The following is a 20,054-nucleotide window of genomic DNA, read 5'->3' as shown; positions in this document are numbered from 1 at the left end:
GTCACCTCCCTTTCTTCGTGAATTCGCTGAGCGGGGGCCGGGGACGTAAAATACGACATTTGAGCGCCACAAAATATAACAACAACAGATGCGGGGCAGCGTCATGTGAAGTTTCAATCATGTGTGGAGCCCAGAAATTTTATCTAAACCAGATGGGCCAGACCGCTGCGGCGAAAAGTTGTCACGGAAAGTGTGCGACGGCTGGAGAATTATGATGACAGTGCACAGCGCCTGATACTACATGAAAAGCGCCCCATTTATTGTTTTGTAGGGCAGACTTTCATCATATCTAAACCACTGGCGCCGAACAGATGGAATAAGATATGGACCATATGCGCGTGGCTGGAGACCTTCCCGGATTGCGGACAGACCTCACGCAGACCTGCTCGTTTGCAAACTTTGATGGTCAAATCCCTGGCTGCAAAAATAAAGCCAAGTTGATGGATGTGGTCATGGGAGCGCTACCGTGTGGGCAACGCAGCGTTGCACCGCGACCTGGCCGGGTGTGAAGGCGGGTACGCGGTATAAACACAGACTTTATTCCGTAACGTTATCCGAAAAAACAATTTCATGAACGTTATGATATCAGATTTCACAACGTCTTTGATCATAATTAACAAGGTCTTTGATGCCAGCTGAGCAGTTGAAAATTCATAATGAAAAATGGGATGAAGAGATGTCTCAAGTCGGGTCTAAATAATGCATTTCATCTCCCCTTTTCATCAAGGGAAGCCGTGTTAGAGGCAAGAAATAACAAGCAAGGGTGAAATTGGCGGTTGTTTCTACCACTGAATCCGGAAGGTCAGTCTAGAGGAGAGAAGTACTAGTATAACACGAACTCAAATAAGGGGACAGTCATAATCTCGCCCACTGTTTCATCAGTCCATTCGTGACTGCTTCTCATAACGTGACTGCACCAACCACCTAATCCACAGCTCAATTAACAGATATAATTTTCCGCCCCAAAGTACAATTTGTCTCTGGGCCAGCTCAGCAACAGCTCTCTTCGCACGCAAATTGCGGCTTAGGGACGAACCACGTCGTTTGAAATTCTAGGGGTGTCTAGATTATTCTCCAAGCAGAGGTTCGGCTCTGGCTGGTTTTTGACGTGTTCTTATGCGTTTTTGTCTTTCTATGGCTTTCTATGCTTCTATTACGCTTCTATGTATATATATCAGTGTATTGTTTGTATGTTTGTATATGTGTATCTAGGGCCTCCCTGAAAATCAGTGCGAAGCCACTGAGGGAGCTACCCTAGTAAAAGAATACAGAAATAAATAAATAAATAAATACGTGACAGAATAGAAAGCCCGACAAAAACGCCTGAAAACACGTCAACAGCCAGCGGGAACCGAATCTCTGCTTTGAGAGATAAGGAGATTTCTCACAGCTCACTTTCTTTCAGGAGTAGGTCTAGCAGGGGATTAGGAGTAGTGCCATCATTGCCATGTATCTTCTTTCAAAATCTCAACTTCATGAACGTAGCAGGACGTTCACGTGAGACTGCAACAATGTAAAACGATGCACATGGACTCCTGAAGAAAGAACTTTAAGAAGGACCAAAGAAGGAAATGGAAGAAAATTTCAGAACCACAGAAAGGAAAATATATAGAAACTGTTGATGTAAAGAAAAACGCATACTAGTATTATGTAATAAGTTTATTGCAAATTCCCGCCCGAAGGCTAATTGCAAATAGGTATAAAAGCGACTAGACTGGACTATACAAACCTAATTGTCCATAACTAGTATATAGACATTCTTACACACGTGTCCACATCCCTCGTCCAGCTATATACTTAATTTATTTACTTAATGAGGTTCTAGATGCTGGACAATGAAACCAAATATTGTTGATCGCAACTCCCACTAGAGTCTAGACGAACAATCCCTACCGCAACATTACTTGTCATACACCTATACCGTCTCTCCCCCCCCCCCGTGGCTTCTGTATCAGTAGTATCAGTTACAAGTTCTCACGATAAACGACGGTTCAAAACGACAAAACGACCCACAGGGGAGCATGTCCAAGTCGATAGAGCTTCTGGTATTTTTTGTTCCGGTACCAGTAGTCAAAAGGCCGACAGCTATTTCATTGGATACTGTCCACATGCCATATTCATATTGGACTCATCAGAGGCAACGTTGCATCAATGCTCATGAGAGCAAGACTACTCCACGGTGTATATGTACGTTACTGTGTAATTAGATGCCGAACGAAGACACACTTTTCCAGCTTATTTTTCCATCTGCAATTTATGACATTTATGGTTAGCTCCTACCACGCTATTTGGATACAGGATCCTAGTCCGGGAATCCGTGTCCTCGTCGTTCAAGTATCATTTGCAGATTACATTTAGTGTCTCTTAATTTTCTTCCATTTTAATACCACTTCTTTCCTGTTTGGATATTCAAATGTCTACCGAAATATACACATAGATCGAACTTAGGAAGTTCTACCTTCCGCTAGGGAATGTTGGATGTCTGAGTTTTGCAATTTAGCTGTCTACCGTGTATCCTTTGTTTGCTAAATAGAATTTTGTAATACGTTCCCCTTTGTGTATACAGACTGTTCTTTCACTGACGATTGCTAAAAACAATGGGTCTCTTTTATCCCTACAGTCCATAGGACCGCCCACTCTACCTTCAAAGGCCCGAAACCATAATTAAAGCCAAACCACTAATCAGCCCGATAGGAAGAGACAGAAGAAAGAAGACAAACTCACAAACCACTTCATTAGGAGTGAAAACGTTCATTATGGGACTTGTTTATCTTCCAAACCTGTCCTCATGTCTCTGAAAACTGCTTCTTCCTGTCCACAATGAAAGAAAAGTAGTGGCAGCTGTTTAGGCTCTCTTCAAACTTCCAGATTGACAGGTCGAAGTGAAGCGGTGCGTTACCGCAAACACAGCACTTGGACGGTCCCATTTGATGTGAATGGTCGGTTCGTCACAAACTAGGCTGCAGAACGTTGTGTATAAAAGCACACCTTTTCGAACCATTGAAAAGACCATTTTATAACTTGGGAGGTTAAGATATACACTAACATTATATGGTAGTAATTCTCACTCTACATCATTTTCCTCACCAATAACTTTAAAGTGGTTTGCTCATAATTGTGACTCATAAGTTGTGAAGTGTAAAGAGAGACCAGGATTCTCCAGCGTAAACCTTCCACTTCCTACAACCTCAGGCTGTTTCAATCCAGCCTTTGTGTCATGGACGATACCAACACAAACACCCAGGGGATATTCCACACATAGTAATAAAACATCAGTCTTGAAAGTTGAACCAAGGACTTGGTTGAACTATGGAAAATTAACCAGATTGATGATTCACTAGGTAATGCTGGCCAATATATAATATTTGTACTATTTTGTTCAGGTTCTAATAATGCTACTGTTGTATTTCCCAATGCAATGATAGCATATACTAGCCTTTGATGGCAAATTTTCTAACCAATGACTATTGGTATTCTATTTACTTTAGTTCTTTAATAGAGATGGAAAGTTAAGAATGAGGGCATCTGAAATTTCGACATTGTATTAATAAAAGGAAAAGCAGAGAGTAAAACATTTCCGCTGGTCCCACTTCAACTGTTTGAATGGAATAGCCCAGCTTGTCTTCCTTACTTCTTCACCTGTCTCCTTTGCATATTCTGCGGTCTGGGATGTTAAAGATAGTTCAGGAACAGGTGATAGAGCCTTTTCCTGATGAACCCTCCGATGGCCCTGAAGGATTTCACCTTACTAAAACCTCTGGAAGTCCAAAGAAGCAGATCATGGTAGCGTACATACGCTCACCACAGGATATATACACACAAGGGACACAGGATGTGGGATTATATAGATGTAGAAAGAGACAAAACAAAGGATAAACTTTCATGGATGAGACTATTCAACATCTGGGTAGCTGGAACTCCATCAATAGATATGTTTTACATCAAGTACAACATCTTGAAATACCCCTATGACAAAGTCTCTAATAGGCTGGTGTTTTATGAAGTTTATACAGAAAAAAATGGTTGTTGCATGGTTGCTTTTATTGTTCAATGTCCTGGAAATAAAGTCACAGACAACTATAACATTAGTAAATCTGAAAAGATTATTTACCCCACTATCATTAAGGTGTCGTGATATTTTTACAAAAGGTTCATGCATGAGACTGGTGACGTGTTCTACTACTCAAAGAACGAAGTCACTACGTGGCTGGCTCCGTTTTGAAAGCGTGGTTGAAGTGAATGCAAAACTTCCGGTATTTTACAACATACATCTAGGAATGAGAACCAAGAAGTGGAAGCCAGGTATGTGTTACAAATTACAATTACTATTTATTTCCATTGTTCTTAAAAACAAGACCATGCTACAAACAAGGAGGTATTTTCCTACAAGGCAGGAAGGTCAGACTAGGCTACTACCATTCTTTGAGAGGAATACTGTACATTCAATCAGCTTTGTCTCTTGCAGGACATTTCTTAAAAACAGATTTAATGTACAGTATATTCATGGTCACCTGGATGCATAGAAATTCTGCTTTAAGTAATCCTGTCAGGTTTTTGTTTGCTATTTGATGAAATTCCTTTCTAGTGACGTCAGTGGGTGCAGTATAAACAGCACAGGTAGGCAGGCCTCAGATGTCTTCTTGTCTTCTGTCCCTAGTAGGGCTTCTTTGTATGAAGTCTGAGTCTTGTCCTCACCGATGAAGAAGCCTGTAACAAGATGGCCAAGGACAAGAGACAATGTTAGTGATTGGTCAACCTCCTTGCATTTTCACTAAAATGCAAATGAACAAATCTCAAAGATTTACAATTTTCTTTGGAGTTATTTCAATGTTTGTAGTAATCAATAGGTACAGATTTAGATGAAAAAGATACTAGTAGTTGTCATTACTCTCCGTATTTTCTTTCTCTGCTATGTGCAAAGGCAAACAATAAGGAACAATGCAATAAATTTGACATGTATTTGATATCAGCAAGGAGGTGATATCAGTCACACTACACATAATATCAGCAAAACCCCCTCTGAAACAAGTTGGAACAGTCCACATGTATTTGTGTACACCAATGGATTCTTGTATCAAATCCTATTAGACATAGAGAGTTCCATTTTACCCCCAGAGGATCTAATTTTGTTATAACAAAGAACTCTGGATTTGTTTAGGCGAGGCAGAAACTGGCAGGGCCTTGTGCTAAGTATTGTGGGGAAATATAATTACGTCAATATTGGGCATATCTATGGCTACGCTAATGCATAACCTTAAGGCTGGGAGCTGTTAGTGAATTTTCCTTGTATACCCCGACCTAAGGAAAGGAAAAGGAACTTTAATGACATTATCTTTCCTTAAATCTAGTTAACCCTGATGACGCAGAAGGGGGATTGAGGGCATTTCTGAAGAGATTGATTCCAAGTTGGTTTCTTGCTAGAAATCAATAAATGCTCTTTGTTGCTGTGATACAAACATCTCGAGAGTTGTCTCAAAAATAATCAAGAAAATGAAATCATGGGGTTCTTTCATCATACAGTAATCATTGTCCTAGTCCTCAAGATTCCTCCTGTTCAACAGGACTGCTGATTAGGCGACAGTCTTTTTTTCAAAACTTGAGTTGTAAATTTGTTCAGAACAAAGTGCATGTCTGTGACTTGGTACAGCCTTCTTGGGACAATGTTGGCTCGTGTCCAACTATGATGTCATCTAAGCAGTGGGATTTATGATGTTGAGGTTTATACCAGCGGGGTTGGATAGAAAGTACCAATGGGAGAGAGCTAAGCATTTCAAATATTTTCATCACTGCAACATGATTTAAGGGAGAGATACAAGTGATAAGAAAGGGGGTGTTCACCTAAGGCAATAGTGGAAATAAAAATGTAATGTGTGGGTTGGTGTAAAATGGGTTATTTCTTCTGGGGATATCAAACTTGAAAATAAATATTCCCCATCCTTCTTACAGGCAAAAGAGTCTTTTTACAGGCAAAAGACATATTCATTGAAATTTGGTCAAATTTCAATATGGAAAATTCTTGTCATCAACATATGGTGTTAAATTACAGTCTGGGCGCCAAGAGGTGCTTGGTTAATGGCAGCATGTGTGAAATTATAATACAACTGTGAAAATTGCAATTCCTTCAATTTTCTTTGGTATAGCAGTTTGTGCCTAATTTCATCCCAGCATCCCCGAAGTTGTAGGCAAATCAGACTAGTGATCTACAGGTTATTCCGCCTTCAATGTCACAAACTACAGGAACTTCTAGACTCTGCCACCTCATTTGCATACTAAAGTTGGTATGATTAGCATCAATGTTTTTCTTTCTCTGTCCAATCCATTTCATACTAATTTCCCTTCAAAGGCCTACCCAATTTACACCTCATTATCGATTATTTTTAGGTTTCATACATGGGGCGGCAACAAGAAATTAATTTTTCCTGTATACACTAATGAACTCTCAAGGTTGTGCTAATTACCTTAAATGAAGGTGTGAAGTGCCTACTTTGTATCAATTAAGAGGTTGTTGGTGAACATTGTAAGCGCAAACTTTCAAAAGAAAAGATTTAACATAAAATGAAAGTTTCCCTAACAAAATGCAAATGAGAAATCCATTGTATTTAGGCAACATGCCCTGGCTGTCCAAGCAAATCTGATTGCTATTCCTGAACCATAGATATATTTAGGATACTGATTCAACACTATTATTATACGTTTATTACTTTTACGTACCACAAGAGTAGGACCCATTGTTTTCTCTATTTGCTTTCCATTAATAGGCTTGTCTGCACCGGATGCAATCTGTTTTAATCTTTCCATGCAAAGTCAATAGATCACTGAGTCAGACTTAGGAACCTTGACATTCATGTTTGCAAATAGACACAAATTTTACAATGAATTCAACATTAATGTGGCATTTCTACAACATTAATACAATAGTAAACAGACACACATGTGCACTGCTATAATGAAAACCTTTCAAGAACAAATAGATATCTGCCCCCACTATACTACGGAGTGTACTGATAGAGGCATAGAGAAGTTATGATACTTTGTAATATGCTTGTACTGCAATCAAGTTCAAGGACCCTTTAATGCCTAGTATACTCTTAACTTCATACAAGTGGTAATAACTCCTTGTCTATACCGGTAAGCATGACCAACCTTTTACACAGGAAATTTACAAATATTATCTAAAGTCTTTGTTATGATACATGAAAATAGTTAACTTTAACTTTTTTTATCAAACATGAGAAGAATTGACAGGTTCCAATATCAGTGAAAATGAGTGCAAACTGCTTCAAAAACTACCAGATTAGGTTCTGCTCTTGGCAAGTCTCCATTTACTGCCTGACACATCATTTTTTTTACCATCTATCCCCATGCACCAGTCATCCCCTCCTGTCTATCAGGACTGAGAGTGATGTGTGGGTAATCACTGTGTCAGTGGGGGATGAGAAATGTTCCCTGATAGAGGTGTGGAGACAACACCTCCTGTACAACAGGGGCATTTCCAGGTCAGGACAATTTGTCACCTCAACAATGGGCCAACAAAGCTCCCAAGATCCCCTAATGAAGTCTTGATAGAGCTGCCGACCTGACCTCATTAGTACCCCTCATTTATGCACAAACTACTCCACCAGCTTGCCTTTGTCTCCTAAAGCACAGGTTGTGTGTTGCTAGCATCCTCCACCTTTGTGTGCCACTAATCCAACAACCCTCCCACCTCTCTAAACACGGAGCTGTGGCCAAACCAATCAATATAAAGCGGATTGTGATAAGTTGTGTAACACGCAGGGGCTCTCCGTACTCCCAACACATCTGGTCGCCATGGACGCCGAGCTCCCTTTTCTCGAATATCAACGGTTTTATCTTGTACCTGTGTTAAACTTCCTCAGTTGTCCAAGTAACCGCAAACAGGAGCTATGGTGAGGGAGTGATGGATGGAGAAAAGGTAGCGATCTTTGGTCGCCAATAAAGAGTCCGCTTGCAGAGCAAACTCATAACCTGCGTCATGATTAAAATTTGAAAGTTTGGCAGCTTCCGTTGACTCCAAAGTACACACAGACTAGCAATGATTAACAGGACATGTGAATAGACAAGTAGATTAGCTGCAGATTGGTATCTTCCGCCTGCTTTGTACTGTTGTTTGTGAAACAGCTCGACAAATGAATCTACATAAACTGCCTTCTTAATTTTATCTTTTGACGTAATCTATTTTCCTGTCTCATTTGTGGTGTACAGTACAATTAACAGCTCACTCATTTGCTACAATTAGTGCCAAGATGGACATTAATGTCACTCTACATCAAGTGTACAAGTACAAAGCAGCTCCCAGTCCACCCTTCACACACATACACATTATCCACCAGGCAAAGATACTTGGAACTTGTACTCCTCTTTCAACAAGGGTTACCTTAGCTCCAGTATGGAAAATTGCATAAACCTATTAAAGTTATCATTGAAATTTCAAATGGAATATTCCTTGAGATCTACTGCAAAGAAAATGTCCAAGGTCACCAAAATATCAAGTCAGGTCACCAAGGTTACAGCAATTATTGAAGGGCTGTCTACAGGACCCGTCCCTCCGTCCTAGGATGGAAATTTGCTTGTTGGGAAGAAAAAGAATTTCACCCAATTTGTCCAAAAATCTGAACTTCATGACATGACACTGATGAAGATGTTTTTCCATAAGCTTGAAATGACAACATGGGATCTCAAACAATGAGTGGGACAGAAAAAAATCTAAAGCTGGAGACAGCCCAGTAGTAACTATAAGAACTATGTAAATATATATATATATAGTAGAGATAAAGAAAATTGCCATAGAAATCCTGCTACTGGCCATTCCATCTGAATATTTTTAAATGCATTTAAGTTCGCATGGTTTTTATATCGCGCTAAGGCCACACCAATTTAATTTGTTGCTTCTCAGATTTTTCCAGCTTTGTATGGCTCATTTTATGCAATGCACACCTTTCTTTGATCTAGTACTATAATTCCAGTAACAAAATTACATTTTGCCGTGTAATATATGGATTGATATTGAGAAATAGTTTTAATAAATGAAAAACTATAACTTATGGTCAATGTGACCACACTTTTTAAGTATGTGCAGGCCTTTATAATCTATTTTGGTGGCCATCGAGATTTACAACTGAACAGATAGTAAAATTGGGAGTTAAAATTTCTGAATGGGAATAGTGACTTTTTTTTTTTCGAAATGGGAAAAACAGGACAGGCTATTCCTAGAAGCAACAAAATAAATTGGCGTGGCCTACGGAGAAAATGGAGTGTTTGCGGTGGTTTTAAGTTCGAGGCAGCGCTATAGTCACATACTGCTACAGTATTTTTGGACAAAAATGTTCGCGGTGGTTTTAAGTTCGTGGTGAGACGTGGCCGCGAAAACCGCAAACATTTCTGCATTTACAGTAATTGGAGAGGCCAAGACATGTTGGAGAGGCCAAGACCAAAGTCTCAAAATGATATTTTTAAGAGTTTTCTCATTGACCCTTTAAGAATATAATGACCCCACAAATTTGCAGACATAACGATATACATCCCTGTTCCCCTTTTGATTTGGCCTTTCAGTAAAGTATCCAAACCTTGTGGCTGTGTATATAAAAGGTCCTTACAGTACTATTGTGGTCAGCCCTGATAGCCATGATGAGTTGGAACATCCACCTGCCAGCTTCTTTATTGGGTGCAGCGGAAGTATCTATATTCAACTTCCATACAATCTCTGGCTATCAAAAATGATATTATTCTCTGAAAGAATTTCATACATAGAAGAAGAAATTGATTTTTCATAGTGAGAATGAAGTTGAGGGAGACTTGTTTAAGTTGTTTTTTTAGGTCCCTTCCCAGACATTTATCTTGACCATTCCTCCCAAGATAAAAACCCAAAAACAATTCTGTCAAAAGAGAGACTGCTATGTGCCCTAAGAGCACTCAAATTTCAAAAGGGGACAGAAGTATCCCTGGCCAAACCAGAACATCAAAGGGTTTTGCGAGAGAAGCAGCCAATGAGGCTGCTGGGTAACCCTGGTGAAAAGTATTGGAGCTGTCCATCAACAAGTCATTTGTCAAGTCTGTGTCTGATAATGCAGGATGTCTGGTGCTGTAAACTGTGCAGGCCCACAAACCTGCCGGCCATACTATGAGGCTCTCTGACATAAAAACATCTGCAAGAAATTATGCAGATACCTGTTTCATAAATCAAGTTCTCCTTTGACCAGGTATGGCAATTAAAGTGTACAAAGTCGTGATATATTGGTCTTCTATTTCTCAACTCCCTTACCTATAACGATTAAGGCATACTGCATTGGTATAAGTACTTTAAAGTAGGAATCTGTGAAACGTGTACAAAAATAATGTAAACATGGATTAAGATAAAGCGAGACATGTTAAGAGCAAATTGGCTTTCTGTTGATTACCGACTCTATCTTCCAGGTGTTTTCCAGTCATGTCCAGTGATGCAAGCATGGGTAAAATTGAAGAAGAAAAAAGACATTCCGTCATAGATCTAACAAATGAGTCCCACTTCTCATGAATGATCTACATGCAAACCTTGTCTCAGACATTACGACAGATATGGGGAGATTTTTGAAAGCTTAAGTCTATGCTGTTGGCAGAGGGGAAACAGATGTCGACTCAAAAATTTTTCCCAGCCTGGCAGCCTTCCCCTGCAGGGGCCCACACTGCTTTATGACACATTTTATACATATTTGATAAGTAGATAGTGACCAGCTTTATCATCTCTGCGCTACATAATCAAAACAGGATGAACTCTTAATGAACTGCACAGGGTTGTTTTCCTTCTGTATTAATTTCCATGGCGCCGGATGGGGAGAGCTGGCACCCTGCAAAACTGAACTTTGCACTTTATGAAGGCCCCTCGCTGACCCTGTAGATTCCATAATATCTGGCTGGTATTCGGAGATTATTTACTGTCTCGTTTGGTGGAACACTTGACAGGATCTTGACACAAGTCTTCTGGACCGGGCAGAACTACAGACTTTCACGAGCAGAAGGGGAGAAACTTTGCTGACTTCTTCATCAGAATCATACTGTACTTACCTGAACACATTGTACATTTTGATGAAAGTTCTCTATTGTTCATAGACAAACATAACACTCTTTAAAGGTTGCCACTCTTATCAATTTTCTGATAATGACACTTAACACCCCAGCCTTCAGTCTAAGGTAAGGAAACAACTGCATGTAAAACCATCAAGTAATAAAGTTTAACGATACCGTTACATTGAATTGGTATAGCATTCAAACAGCTACAGAAGTGCCAATGACATAAACTTGTCAATAGTTGTCAAAGTTGTATGCAAATTGGGATAATCATATATCCTAGACAGTTATATAACAAGTTCATCCAGATTCAAATTACTTAAATATCAAGGGCAGCATTTACGCCTGCGTCCAATTATACTTGTCACACCATCCTGAATATGGTATAATTGGACTTATGACCAAAGCACATGTTTGACCCTTTAACCCATCTACAGACATCGCTGATTAAGAATAGTATAACTTAAGCTGTTAGGAGATAAGCTTCAATGCATTCACATACTTCTCTACAAACATTGGTCCAATTAGAAATTACTGAAGTAAGTGAGGTTTGAGACACTAAGTGTTGCAACATGTCAACTTAGATAGGTCAGGGAAATGTCCGTACCCACCAGTAAAGGAGTTAACATCTATGATAAAAGTGGAGCACACTCCTTTACACATTTGGTGAGAATAGTGGAAAGCCAGGTAAAGTTTGCAAAAGTTGTTGGACTGCCATATTCATTGCACTCGCATCAAAATCAGCATCTCATTATGTCAGTCATCCTTAAGGTCTCATTCATCTATTACTCCGAGTGGGTACCCTAAAATAATCCGTGGCCAAAAAATTAACGGCTGCATGAACCTGTCTATATCGGTGGGAAATTCCTTTTTAACCAGCCCAACTGATCTCAAGCATCAAACTGATGAAAGCTTGTTTGTATCTGAAGAAATTAGCAGGCAAAGTTCTGCAGCCGCGCGCGAGGTCGGACGTACACCGCCGGGCATCGTGCGTGATGCGGTCATACGATTACAGCTGGAAAGTGCCTTTTTTGGGGTGTAGCTAAGTGCAGTTTGTAATTGCTATAAAAAGAGATTGTATGTAGTGAAAACGTTGGCATTTTTTTCACATGATCTAGGGTAAATGATCTCAACAAAGAATGAATAATATTTGCACATTTTTTATATCTTCATTACGAACGCGCCCATATAAAACATGTATTATAACATGTAAGCCTATGGGGTAAAAAAACTATGACCATAGCATCTCCAGAATACAACAGATGAAAACTAGATATATCCTGCTGCAGTACCATGGGAAGCCGCTAGGGGGCCCATAATCTAATCGTTTTTCCATTTTGCCAACACCTACAAACATACCAAATATCATTTGATTCACAACTTCTCACAACCAGACACAGAGTCCTGAAAACATAACCTTCTTGGCGAAAGTAGTAACTAATGTCTAACCTTAGCCTCTGCAGTGTAAGGTTCTAGCTGTCCTTGGGAAACTGCCAAGAACATACCATATGTTCCTGTGAGATTGTGTGGAAATCAGGAGAGCTGTCTGGGAAAGTGAGAGGGTCAGGGTCTAAAATTTCTGACATATCCTTTTGATAACATACACCATGTTTTCTGATTTCCCAGATGTTGTTTCGACTCAGGCCTATTGATAAGTGGTTACCATCTTGATGGTATAAGCTATTATGCACAGAAAGTTATACCACAAGCGACTCGCTATGTGCGCATCAGTTTTCAAATAAGGGTCTACATGGGGGGACCCTTGCAACGCTTAACGGTAAATTCAGGATGGCCAGCAATGCCTAAACTGTAAATTGACTTGTTATTGAAAAAGGTTTTGGAAACAATTTCATTGGATTGTTTCATTGTATTCATGCAGTGTCTGGCAAAACTAGTCGATATGTTCCGTTTGGGCAATCTGCCGTTTGACTTCGCAATACAATTTGTCAATAACATTTAACAATGAATTTAGGATAGCAAATGACATAGAATTCAAGGGTCCAATCACGTTTCACACTTACATTCAATAAGAATAGCTCGCTACCTTCTACACTTCACAGAAAAAGGCATGCAAACCCTCTTAGATGAAAGAAAAGTTGTGGCATAAGGATGTTATGCTATGACAACACCAAGACCACTTTTAAACTGTGCTTTAGAATTATTAACCAGTCTAATCCAAGCTGCCTGAAAAGGATTATCCTGCCAAGCTAATGGTTGTCTACAGCAAAAGTGGTAAATTCTGTAGCACTTTTCACATGCCATTTTTTAAAAGGGTCGTAGCACTGTCAGATTTATTGCAGCACTTACTTCTAACCACAATTTACTCCATGTCAATGAAAAGAGTGGTGGTAAATTCTGGGCCTCTTGAGCTCATGGGTGGTTCGGCCACAGGAGCATAAGAGTGATGTGTAGTGCCATAGCTCAGTTGTACTTGACTTTGAAACAATCACTGACTGGCTCACTCTCAGCAGCTAACCAAGGAGCTGCTCCGGCATTATCCCTGGTAGTTGGTGGTCCTACAGTACATGTGCTATAACATGCATAATGCTATTGCCTTTGCCAAGATGGTTATATTTTGGGCAGTGCCTGTGTATGTCTGTGGGTCTGCTGGTCACCACGATAAGTCAAGAACGGCTGGATGGATTGGTTTTGTATTTGGAGCCCTGGTAGATGGTGACAGAAACTGCAAATTAGATTTTGGGTCCCCTAGTGCTTTGCTTTGGTAGTGCAGCGGAACGTCCAGTTTCTGTATGTCGTGTTCTAGACCTGCTATGATCAAGATTTTTGGATGGTAGATAGCTCTTATGAAGAAGTGACATAAGGTTGGGCCCTCTGGTTGTCAGTGCATAGCTGTCTCCAAGACCCATCCCATTTGCTTGTAGGGATGGAGAAAAATTTCCCCCTGTCCATCCCAAAAATCTAAATTTCTTGGCATGAAATTTATTAAAAAAACATTTTTTTTCATAAGCTTGAAGTGACAGGTTTAGCAAGGAACATCAACAACATGGACTCCCAAACAATGAGAGGGACAGGAAAGAATTTAAAGCTGGAGACAGCCCTGTGTCAAGTGTAACAGTTTGAATCACAAAGGATGTGGCAGAGTCATAAGTACGGGGACCTAACCATCCCAAGCCAGTCACTAATAACCTTGCTATCTTCCTCATCAGGTCCTCTGATTATTTGGAAATCTCCCTCAATGGAACCTCTGTCTCTCATCAAGCAGAAATAAAGCTTTCCTTTTCCCTCCCCTATCACGGCGTAAGCCTCAAGGACATATTCTTCTCTCTAAAATAATCAAATTGTCAACTGAATAAATGGTAGGGTACTGACATCTGACAGAAGTTGTTTTTTGTCCCTTTCTAGAGAGCTTGGGTGCATGGAGGATGCTGCAGGGGTTATGGCTGATCATGAAAGATACTTCATTCAAAGTCTGTAGATTCTACAAGCTTAGACAAAATGGTAACATTAGGGTTTTCAAAGAAAGGTTAATCAAATACTTTTACTGGAGCTAGAACCCTTGGATTTTTATCAAAGCTTAATGTCTAGATTCCCTTTCACAGCCACAAGCCACATTCGGCATTTTGCTAGCTGACACTTCTCAAACCATGGAGATGACAGGGCCAGTGGCCCTGCAGCTCCCACAAGGCTCCAGGAGAAACTCATTGAACAGACGAGGCCTACGGAATACAACTTACTGTTTCCAGCCTCTTCTGTTTTATAAGACTGTATTAGCTGATCAAATACAAAAGGTCACAAAAGTACTCCTGCTTAGGTACAACTGATGCCTGGGAATATCTACACCACATTCAACATTGAGTTGAATGTGAACACAAGATCTATGATCAAAATTTCTCATCAATAAAAATTCTCAATAGCTACACTACTAACACATCTAGTGAAATGGTGTAAAATAATGCAAGGGGTTGAGGCAAGATTTCACAGAATGTCATAAGTTCAACTTCACCACCTGCACTTTTGAGGCAGCTGTTTTTACTTGACATGACAGGTGACAAGATTTTGAAAGTCTTATGGGAAAAGTTATGGGGGAAGAGTTCATATTCAGACCCCTGGGGGAGTGATATAAATGACAAGTGAAGTAGTCATCGGGTGGAGTTCAAATCTAATTCGAGATTCTCCATGACATGTTGCACCTGCAAAATCTAGTGAGAATTTTAATTGCAATGTCAGCATGTAACCTCTCTTTCACCTTTAGTTTCACAGTTACTGACAAAATCACTGCGATTTCAGTTTGTTCTGCATGTAACATCTACTAACATAATTCCACCAGGGTACATAATTCCGCCACCCTAAAAAGATACGTCCAAATAGATCTCCAACCCAACTTCCCCCAGCATAATGCACCCCTGTATCTAAACTGGACATACTTGGGGATGCTGCACTAGAGATCTCTCAAACCTACTGTTTTTCAAAGTGGTGGATTTATGTAACCCAGCAGAATAATGTTAATGGAGGTTAACCTCTCTTTCACCTTTAGTTATCACAGTTGCCACTGACAAAAGGTTTACGATTTTATCATTTCTGTCTACAGATACAGACGTAAGAGAATGACACGTGCTTCTGGCAGCAAAGGGGTGCTTACTGTAAGGGGTGTAAGACTAAGAGCAGCAAACAATGTCAAAGCACTTTTTAGTAACTGCAGTTTGGAAGTATTTCACCTTCATAAAGAGGAAAGCGTTGTCATATAAGTTATAACACTGCTATTTATCTAGAAACGTGAGAAGTTCAGGTTTAAAAACTCAGCTCTAAAACACGTCTACATTACTGTAACACAAGCACCACCTCCTACTCATTTCATGCTTTTCTATAGTATTATGTTCATCATACCTAATCCCAGGGTTAGACGAAGGTTATGCAAACATCTATGACAAGTTTAAAGTGGATTGTGTGATGATGGCCTTGTCTGTGGCCAAAAGGGTGACAAGTATGGGCAGCCAGGAAGTCTCCTTCCTTCCTGTCCATCAAGCCCAGGGGAGTGGTTAATATCCTTTATGACAGCTTAGGTCAAGGGTAGAGAACACCAACGAAGGCAATTAGTTAAGGAGTTCAGAAAATACACAATGCATCAAACAGGAGAAAGCAAGAATAAGCAATAAGGTAATCTATTAAAGATTTGCGCATGATATAATGCTTTTTAGTACAATGAATTTACATGTACCACCAACAGAGAATTCCATGCATAGTTGGAAAAATAAACAGTCATTAGTGGAGAGGACAACTTTGACATGATGTAGCTGTCAACGCCTTTTATCAGAGGAAGTCAAGTGGATGGGGCGTCCAGTGTGGCCTCTGTAGCTGATAAGAAATGTCTGGAATGTCCGATCATTAATGAAGACCAAATAAAAGTGAGTTCCGGGTGATGACAAGCAATAATTTCTTTCAAGGTTGAATAAGTGCACACCTGTGTGTATGGCATATCAAGATGAACAAATTGACAACATCCAATGGTTTTAACAGATCCTATTTCGTCTTTCTTGAGCCCCTTACTTTGTTGTGCAAAGCCCAGCTTGTTGTAAAGGAAAGAAACAATTTAGGCAATGCCAGGTGGCAACATTGGGGAGGAAGCCAAGATGGACAATCATTGTGGTTAAAGTTTGTTTGTGGCCAAGTTCAAAGAGATGTAAAAATGTGTTTTAATCTCCAGCTGTCATCTTCTGTGTCCTTTGGCTGAACTCTTGCCTTGTTGTTGACCTACATGGAAAATGTACCAACTGCTTTCAAGATAACTTAGGTGTAACTTCATGAAGCCAGCCTCAACTAAGATGCTTTGAACAAGTTGGTAGCTGAACAACCATCAAGCAGCAGCGGCTTGTAAACTAGTGCACAGTATACCATCCTGGACATCAGTTTGTAACAAACTCTAACATGGCTTTATGGGGCACTTCACTAACATCATGTCAAAGCTCTATTAAGGTTTATACAGCAGTGGTGCAAGTAATGGTGATTTTACAGGCTTATCAGTTTCAAAGCACTTTAAAACAATTCAAGATGATACAACAAGAACAACTTTTTTGGGCTAACATTTGTCACACCCATACCAGTACTGAATGTTGCTAAGGCTGCAACCATTACATGAAGGGACACTAAAAAATCTATCACTATATACTTATCATAAAGTTGTCTTATCATGGATGTCTACATGCATGATAACACAAAGGACCACAAACAATCTTAATTCTTTTGTGACCCAAGGTTGACCCCTTTTCTTTCCTAAACTACAGTCAAACCTGCCTAGGCGACCACCTTTTCAACGCGACCACCTGGCCATGGCGACCGCTTTTTCTCGGTCCCGAAAATTTTCCCCATAGGCACAAGCATTAAGCTGCCTGCCCAAGGCGACCACCCGTCCAACGCGACCGCGACCACCACGAATTGGGACCGCACAGAGCACAATCCCTGCTCATGGCGGCCGCCTAATTTTCAAGCGTATAGTGACATCGGATCATTTTGTTGTCGGATTTCACGGAAATGTTTTCAAGACTTTGAAGGACAAAAATAAGGACAAAATATATGGAATAGCAATGTTATAGCATCGATTCCTCCATGAAGTGTTTTAACAAAACGCTCCCCCTTCATATAAACAAATTGTTAAGACAAATGTTTGTGATGTTGTTGTGCCTATTTATCTTATAGTTTACCGAAAAACTCAGTTCGGTTTAAACTCAATATTCAAAACGAATACGTAGTGCAAGTCAGATTTCACATAAATTATTATCTATTTCTTGTATTTTTAACAAAAATGTGTCTGTATCTTACTAAATTCCGCCGAAAAATGACTTCGCAGCGGGCAAAACATCGGGCGAGAAATGTTGTTCCTTGGTCCCGACGCCATCTTGGATTTGGCGTGGCCCGGATTTGGCGTACCGCTGACCTTTCTAAAACACGATGCTTTTGTGTATGAACATTTACGAATACTCTAGATATTGATGAAAATTAATATTCTTATTTTCTTTTTATTTCCATGAATCTCACAAACCTTTATTGGACGCTGTGCGTTCTGCTGCACTGACTCATACATGTGCCTTTCGATGCGGTCGCACAGAGCTTGGCGGTGCGGCGCGACGAAATCACACCGTTCCGTTTTCATCTTTCGTTGTCAGATCGAAAACTTTTTGACACTTTTATCCAGCGGTCGGCGCCCCAAAAAAGGCTGGGACCAGCAGGTGTTTTCTAGGGATTTGTCTTATGCCTTAAAACTTCGATGATGTGCTTGTGTGTGTGTACTATTAATGTAACGTGTGAATGCGGGAAGGCGCTGCGAGATCATCGTGGCAACCATTGTTTTGTACGCAAAATTATGACGAAAATTTGTACACGATGTAGCGGCATACAATTATTACAACGATAACTGAAAATGTAATTTTTGTAGGATCTTTCTGTCAATGAGAATTGAACCTGGTGGGGGTCATGCTGTCTAAATTCACATAATTTTCCATCCATTTACGTACTGTATTTGAAAACCTCGCCCTGGAAACATGTGAGTGGAATCCTCTTCATGGCGACCACCTGTCCATCGCGACCGATTTTGCTCGGTTCGCCGGGTGGTCGCCTTGGGCAGGTTTGACTGTATATTTAAAGTAGAGTGATTTACTTCAGTGCCAATCTGTTTGCATCAGTTCTAACAAGCTATTGTCACAAATTTATAGCCTGTCACAAATGTTAGAAACCTCTTGTCTGGTTTATGGCATGGACTTTAGATAGCAAGAAGACAGTCAATATAAAACAACTTGTAAGATTGTTGGGATTTTTTCCAACTTCGGTCACCTGATTAATATGTCCAGGCTTTGAACAATGTGGGTGATAGTGAACCTCTTATACATGTATCATAGTTCTTCAAACATGAAATTAGTTTCTGCATGGATATGACATAAATGGCTCTGTTAAGGTTATACATAATGCTACGAGGCAAAATATTTATAAACAAAGTTAAGATTATACTCTTGGTCAAAGTGAAGATACTACATGCAATGAAAAATTAATTGTTGTACAGCTCAGTAATGATAATATTGTTGCTACGGTCCTGTATATTCTGGGCACCTGCTTTCCTTTGTCTCTTGTACTTTGTTATTATCTTACTTAAACAAGGCCATTTATCCTGGGTACTTGTCCATCTCATTGTCTGGTAGACAGTCTATAGGGCGTATTCACGTGACGTCATCACCCCTGCCCTCCGTGGGCGGCCATGTTGGTGCTCACCCTGCAGTGAAGTTTCTCGGTGTCCGACGCTCTCTAAATTTCCAAGGAATGCGAAGTCGTCTGATCGCTGTTTTATTATATGCAAAGAGTCTCCAGCCTCACATCCTTTTCGCTACAAAAATCCAATTTCACCTACTGGAAATGACCCATTATCGACGAGCGAGGTTTCCCAGCAGCAAACATGGCCGCTAAACTGTTTACAGAGTACGCATAAAATCAGTTCACAGCATACAAGTGTTCCAAGGCCTGTAGCCACGTAGTACAGTGTCTTGAGTGTCGTGAGAAATTTTGTTGACAGGGAGTACGTTATGATCGGGAAAGTTCGACGTTGAAAGACCCCCAGTTTATGAATGAACGTATCTCAAGCAACGACTACACGGTGCCGCGACTGTGTTACACAACGGGCCTGTAACTTGCTTTTCGACCAGATGCAAAAGGTTTCCATACATACACGTTGATTCTCAAACTTCAACTATTTAGATCCGCTGTTCGTATGTCAGAAATCCACTTTTGTTTCAGTCGTTTAGTCCCTTCGTAATCGTATGTTCCCACACGTAACACGAGAAACGCAAAACCAATCTTACTGTTACCCGACCGGTGTGTGCTTTATCAGTCTCAATCCAACATCTGACCACGAGGCAAAACACCATGATTATGAGACAAAACGTTTTGAAGGGAAATTGTGAATGGCGTAGAAAACATCTGCCATTTATACGGAGAGTTCCATAGGGCTCCACTATCAAGTGAGCACCAACATGGCCGCCAGTGCTCGTTGCTAG

General features: G+C 40.3%; 1 protein-coding gene across 3 annotated transcripts in view; it reads right to left on the bottom strand.

Moving 5' to 3' along the window:
- Nucleotides 1-3,873: 3,873 nt before the first annotated feature.
- The window catches only part of LOC136439109 (WD repeat-containing protein 89-like), a 36,979-nt gene continuing 20,798 nt past the window's right edge, over nucleotides 3,874-20,054 (bottom strand). For all 3 annotated transcript variants that reach the window (XM_066434298.1, XM_066434299.1, XM_066434300.1), the window contains exon 14: nucleotides 3,874-4,707. In XM_066434298.1, coding sequence (XP_066290395.1) covers nucleotides 4,654-4,707 — 54 coding nt within the window. In that variant the 3' untranslated portion in view covers nucleotides 3,874-4,653. The remainder of the gene's footprint in view (nucleotides 4,708-20,054) is intronic.

This window comes from Branchiostoma lanceolatum, chromosome 7, assembly GCF_035083965.1.
Source record: "Branchiostoma lanceolatum isolate klBraLanc5 chromosome 7, klBraLanc5.hap2, whole genome shotgun sequence".
Taxonomy (NCBI): domain Eukaryota; kingdom Metazoa; phylum Chordata; class Leptocardii; order Amphioxiformes; family Branchiostomatidae; genus Branchiostoma; species Branchiostoma lanceolatum.
This window is presented reverse-complemented; position numbering and strand designations above follow the sequence as displayed.